Source organism: Trachemys scripta, chromosome 16 (assembly GCF_013100865.1).
Source record: "Trachemys scripta elegans isolate TJP31775 chromosome 16, CAS_Tse_1.0, whole genome shotgun sequence".
Classification (NCBI taxonomy): Eukaryota; Metazoa; Chordata; order Testudines; family Emydidae; genus Trachemys; species Trachemys scripta.
The window spans coordinates 16,978,239-16,984,537 of record NC_048313.1 but is presented as its reverse complement, the minus strand read 5'-3'; the positions used below and the strand labels follow the sequence as shown (position 1 = coordinate 16,984,537).

The following is a 6,299-nucleotide window of genomic DNA, read 5'->3' as shown; positions in this document are numbered from 1 at the left end:
GTAGAACCCAGGAGTCCTGGCTCCCAGCCCCCTGCTCTGACCACTAGACCCCACTCCCCTCCCCAGAGCCAAGGGTAGAACCCAGGAGTCCTGGCTCCCAGCCCCCTGCTCTGACCACTAGACCCCACTCCCCTCCCCAGAGCCAAGGGTAGAACCCAGGAGTCCTGGCTCCCAGCCCCCTGCTCTGACCACTAGACCCCACTCCCCTCCCCAGAGCCAAGGGTAGAACCCAGGAGTCCTGGCTCCCAGCCCCCTGCTCTGACCACTAGACCCCACTCCCCTCCCCAGAGCCAAGGGTAGAACCCAGGAGTCCTGGCTCCCAGCCCCCTGCTCTGACCACTACACCCCACTCCCCTCCCCAGAGTCAGGAGTAGAACCCAGGCGTCCTGGCTCCCGGCCCGCTGCTCTCACCCCCCACCCCCGACGCCCTGTGGTCATGCCCTGCATCTCTTACCCTCGGTGAACGAATCCGCCTTGCTGACCAGGCCGGAGAGGGAGCCAGTCACACTGGATTTCCTCCGAAACCTGGGGGTGGGAGGAAGGTGGCTGGGGTGGGGCAGCTACACCCCCCTCCCCATCTCCCCCTACAGGCCTCCCCAGCCCCGCCCAACCCACAAGGTCAGTAACTGCCAAGGGGGGGGGGGATTTTCCGCAGCGAGGAGGCTGTAACTGGAGGGGCTCCCCCATCTTCGCCCCATGGCCTCCCAGGCCCCAGCTCCCCTGGGGGGTTCGACTCTGGCTCCCCCGAGCCCTGGGAAACTCCCCCTGTGCTGGGCAGCGGGGCTATGACACATGACGGGTGGGTCCATTCCACCCAGCAGTGGGACTGATGCAGAGTGGTGCCCCCTCCCCTCCCACTCCCAGCCCAGAGACCTCCATGGGGCCCGGCCTGGGGGTCCCATTGCCAGGCCAGACTCCCCCCCACGCCCTGTCACTCCCCATCCAACCGCCAGCCCCTGTGCGGCTCACCAGCTCCTGGGCCCCACATCCCCCTCCTCCCCGGGCCTTCCCCAGTCCCTGTGACCCCCACCCTGATGCCAGAGTCCCATCCCCCATCCCCCCTTCCCTGGCTGCCCCACCCCCACCTCCCGCACGCCCCCCGCACCTACCTCTGGCAAATCTCCTGCGCTTCCTTCATGGTCTGCCCGGCCTGCACAATGTCCTCGTGCTCGAAGGTCATCATGGCCTGCATCTCCAGGATGGTGGCGTAGACCAGGGCATGGTACATGCTCTCCTTGGTCCTGCCGGGAGCAGGGGGCAGGTGACAGGAGAGAGACCCTCCCAGCCCCCCAGCCACGCCCGTCCCAAGGAGCCCCACCATGCCCAGGGTTGGGGGGGGCGTGGCCCCTGATGCCCATTGGGATGCAGCATTGGGGGTGGGGAGGATTGAAGGACCCCCTCGCTCCCCCAGGCCAGGGCGAGCTCCCCTGACATGCACCCTGCAGATGCCGGGAGCCCTTGGACCACCGAGGATCGGGGCCAGGGATCGGGGCCAGGGACTATGGGCAGCTCCTCCACCCACCTGGGCTGCAGCTTCTCCAGGCTCTCGTTGAACTGGTTGCAGAGGAAGGCGTTCATGGCCTCCATGCACTCGTCTAGGGCGGCTGCCAGGCCAGGCGGGGGGCTGTGAGCAGGGAGCAAAGAGGGGCCGGTTAGAGAGTCAGATTCCAACCGAAGGGACCAGGGGAACCCCCTAGTCTGACCCCCAGAGACCTGCCCTGAGTCACAGCCGGCTGGAAGTCGCACTGATCTCGGAAAACCTCCCATCCCGGGGTGAAAATCCCTTGCGGTGGCGAATCCACCACAGCCCTGGGGCGATGGGTCCAGGGGTTAATTGCCCTCCTGGTTAAACTCTGGACCTTCGCAACTTCAGCTTCCATCTCCCGCGCCCCAGAGCCTGCTGTTACATGCTGGTTCCCTTCGCCTTCCCTTTGGCTCTAAGTCAGGTTTTCCGACCCTTTAATCCTCTGCGTGGCTCCTCTCTGACCCCGCGCCGATTTACCAACGTCCTTCCTGAACTGTGGACACGAGTCCAGCAGCGGTCATAAGAGCGGCCAGACCGGGTCAGATCAAGGGTCCATCCGGCCCAGCGTCCTGTCTTCTGACAGTGGCCGTGTCAGGTGAACAGAGCAGGGAATCATTCAGTGATCCATCCCCTGTCGCCCATTCCAGCTTCTGGCAAACAGAGGTTAGGGACACCATCCCTGCCCAGCCTGGCTAATAGCCATTGATGGACCTATCCTCCATGAATTTATCTAGTTCTTTTTTAAACACTGTTATGGTCTTGGCCTTCACAACATCCTCTGGCAAGGAGTTCCACAGGTTGACTGTGCGTTGTGAGAAGAAATACTTCTTTGTATTTGTTTTAAACCTGCTGCCTGTTAATTTAATTGGGTGACCCCTAGTTCCTGTGTTAGGAGAAGGAGTAAATAACACGTCTTTATTCACTTTCTTCACAACAGTAAAGATTTTATAGACCTCGATCATATCCCCCCTTAGTCGTTTCTTTTCCAAGCTGAACAGTCCCGGCCTTATTAATCTCGCCTCGTACGGAAGCTGTTCCACACCCCGAATCATTTTTGTTGCCCTTTTCTGAACCTTTTCCAATTCTAATACACCCCTTTTGGGCTGGGGCGACCAGAACTGCAGGCAGCATTCGGGGTGCGGCCGTACCGTGGCTTTATAGAGTGACATTGTGACTCCAGGGCCAGACACAGAAGGTAACAGCACCTCTCTGCTCCTACTCCAGATTCTCCTGTTTAAGTCCCCTGGTTCACACCGGCCCTTTTGGCCCCAGCATTGCACTGGGAGCTCGTGTTCAGCTGATGCTCCACCCCCCCCCCCAAATCTTTGTCAGAGTCACGGCCCCCCAGGACGAGCCCCCCCCAGCCGCTAAGTACGACCTAGTCCTCATTCCTAGCTGTTTACAATGGCCGAATTAACATGCAGATTGTTTGCTTGTGCCCAGTTTGCCGAGCGATCCAGGTCGCTCCGTATCAGTGACCTGCCCTCTTCATGATCTAACATTCTCCCATTCTTTGAGCCGTCCGCACGCTCTGTCCGTGGGTGATTTGATGTTTTCTCCCAGGCTGTTGATAAAAATGTCAGAAATCGTACGGCCAAGACCCAGTCCCTGCGGGACCCCACTAGAAACACACCCGCCCAACGCTGATTCTCCACTTGCAGTTACATGTCGATCCCTCTCAGGACCCGGTTTATAATCCGCTTCACCTGGACCACACTGAATTGGGACCGTTCTAGTTTTTGCAATTGGAACGTCAAGTCACGGAAACCTACGTAGATGATCTCACCCTGTCGCCTCTATCAACCAAATTTGTAATCTCGTTCAAAACTATCCCATTACTTTGACAGGATCTATTTTCCATAAACCCCTCTCGATCATTACATTACCCACCTTTAATCCTTTATTAACAGCGTCCCTCTCGCCAGTATCTTGCCTGGGGCTGTCAGAGGGCTGACAGGACTCTAATAACCCAGGTCATCGTGTTTAAAGGCTGGCACAACATTAGCTTTCTTCCAGTCCTTGGGAATGTCCCCTTGTTACAAGGCTTAACTCCTCGGCCAACTCTTTTCAAACTCTAGGATGCAAGTGACCTGCCCCGGTGATTTGAAACGGTCTGACTTTCGCAGCTATTCTTTAACATCCAGCTGAGTTATCGTTGGACTAGATAATATTTCATCATCATCAAGGACGTGTTCTGGCTTTTTTCCCAAACACAGAACAGACATTTATTTATTAGCAAGGGCCGCAGGGTCTGTTGCAGGAAGAGATTGTACGTAGCATCGAAGCAGTTAAGGGGCCGGTGAGTTGCAAAGATGGGAGAGTCCAGGGCTGGGCCCGTGGGGGACTGTGGGTCGGGAGTGAGGGGCACCAGCAGAGCTGCGGGGGGCGGGGGGGGCGGGGAGACCAGGGCTGGGCCAGCAGAGGCTGTGGGTCGAGAGTGAGGGGCACCGGCAGGGCTCAGCGGGGCAGGGCTGGGCTAGCAGGGGCTGCGGGTCAGGAGTGAGGGGCACCGGCAGGGCTGAGGGGGGCGCCACACTGTTGTCTCCCTTAGGGCCAGGACCAACCAACCCCCCCCCCCACACACACACTATGAACATGGACTGACTTCCCCCTCCCCCAGCTGCCAGCCCCCAGTGGCCCCCGGGTCGAGGCCAAGGCCCCCTCTCCCCGTGGCCAGCCTCGCGCTGTGTTTGCCGAAGGCCGCAGCCAGCGGTGCTCAACTGAACCGGTGCCCGGGAGTGCTGAGCAAACACAGGCTTGGCAAGGCCCTGCCAGCGCATCCACCCCACCTTCACCAAACAGGGCCGGGCCCGGAGGCTGGGCCGGGCCCCCTCCCCCACCGCGGCTCCACCAGGGCAGGGAAGGCTGTGGCCAGCAGGTGCCAGGCTGGGCTGGGCGCTGGGCTCAGCTGGCAAACGGCCTCGCGGGCAGGGACCTTCCGCCCCCTCCCACCTCCCCCGCCTCCTGTACAGCCCCCCGCCATGGGATCCGGCATCCCCCCACACACACACAGCTGGAGACAGCCCTGGTCACCAGCCTGGCGCCACACTCAGCTCCTGGCAAACACGGGGCTCCCGGGCTTTGCCCCCCAGGGTCCCCCAAAATGCATGGCTGCACCCCAGGAAACCTGCATATTCCCGCAGGGCCCTGGGGGAGGTGGGGCCGAGGCACCTGTGGCCGGGGGCCCGATTGGGCTCGTCCTGAGCGAGGAACAACGGTCTGGGGGGAGGGGCCCAGCCCCCCTGTAAACCTTCCCCCCAATGCCCCCCCACAGCAGCCTGTTCCCCTCCCCCAACGCTCCTCATCTTCTGTGCTCCCCCCAAACCCAACCTCCCCTCCCGTAGCTCTGACCCAGCCCCCTCTGCTCTCCGGGACCCCCCCCCCCACTCGGCCCAGCACCTGTCACCCAGCAGGGACCCCCCAGATCCTGGCTGGCCGGGGGGGGGAGGAGGACCCCCCCGGACTGACCCAGTGAGGGAAGGAGGCTAGGTGCACCTACGTGCTCTGGACCCCCCCGGGGAGCAGGCACCGGGGGGGGGGCGCATTGCAGATGCGTTTCTCCGGGGGGGCCGCAGCGGAAAGACCCAGCGGGGGTCTTGGGGGGGGCGCCCTGCAGCGAGGGAGGGGAGCGGGGGAGGGCCCCAGCCCCGGACAGAGGGACCCGCCCCCCCCCCCGGGGTCTCTCACCTGCCCGCAGCGGCCGCCAGGGCCATGACGGTCCGGTCCGGCCGGGAGCAGGAAGCGGCTCTGGAGGAATGTGCGGTCGGGGCCCGGCGGGGGCGGGGAAGGAGGCGGCTCCGCCCTGCAGGTGCCGGGACTCACCTGGCCGGGCCCCCCAGGCAGGGATCCGGCCTCGGTACCGGGACTCACCTGGCCGGGTCCCCCAGCAGGGATCCAGCCCCGGGACTCACCTGGCCGCCCCCCCCCCCCGAGCTGGGATCCGGCCTCGGGTACCGGGACTCACCTGGCCGGGCCCCACCGAGCAGGGATCTGGCCCCGGGGACCAGGTCTCACCTGGCCGGGCCCCCGAGCAGGGATCCGGCCTCGGGTACCAGGACTCACCTGGCTGGGCCCCCGAGCAGGGATCCGGCCTCGGGTACCGGGACTCACCTTGCCGGCCCCGCACCCCCCCGAGCAGGGATCCGGCCTCAGGTACCAGGTCTCACCTGGCCGGGCCCCCCCAAGCAGGGATCTGGCCCCGGGTGCCGGGACTCACCTGTCATCCCCCAGCCTGAGCTCTGGGGGGGGGGGGGGGGGGGGGGGCAGAGCCCATCCACCTTTACACCAATCTGCCCCTTGCTGGGGTGACAGACGCTTCCAGCCTAGCGCTTTGGCAGCACCTTGTGTGAGTGGGGGCAGGGGCCTTGCTGCTGGGGCCTGGGCAGGGACTCTGGAGATCTCACTTTGAGTCCCAGCTCCTCCACAGACTCCCTGCATAACCCTGGGCCAGTCCCACCCCAGCTCTGTGCCTCAGTTTCCCCCGCCCCCCTTTGTCTATGGAGACTGAGAGGTTTATGGGGCAGGGACAGTTCTCACCGGGTGTCAGTGCAGCGCCCGGCCCATGGGAGCCCCAATCCTGGTCGGGGTCTGTGCATATGGCACAATGGGGGAGCCCCCAATTTTTGTGGGGCTCCTTAGTGCTAGGGGGGTGTAACTAATACATTGCAGTTCTGCCCAGGAACGGGAACTGCTGGAAAAGGGCGCCAGCGCCCCGGTCCTGGAGCCGACAGCAGCTCCTGCCGGCCGCAGAGGGACACGGCTGCCCTCACGTGGC

The 6,299-nt window shown here is 63.3% G+C and overlaps 1 protein-coding gene across 1 annotated transcript in view; it reads right to left on the bottom strand.

The window, feature by feature from the left end:
- LOC117889232 (tetratricopeptide repeat protein 39A-like) overlaps window positions 1-5,307 on the bottom strand; it is a gene marked incomplete in the record, with an annotated part of 18,747 nt that extends 13,440 nt beyond the window's left edge. The window contains 4 exon segments of the mRNA XM_034793154.1: window positions 455-525; window positions 1,110-1,241; window positions 1,523-1,624; window positions 5,213-5,307. Coding sequence (XP_034649045.1) covers window positions 455-525; window positions 1,110-1,241; window positions 1,523-1,624; window positions 5,213-5,238 — 331 coding nt within the window.
- Between the last annotated feature and the right edge of the window lie 992 nt (window positions 5,308-6,299).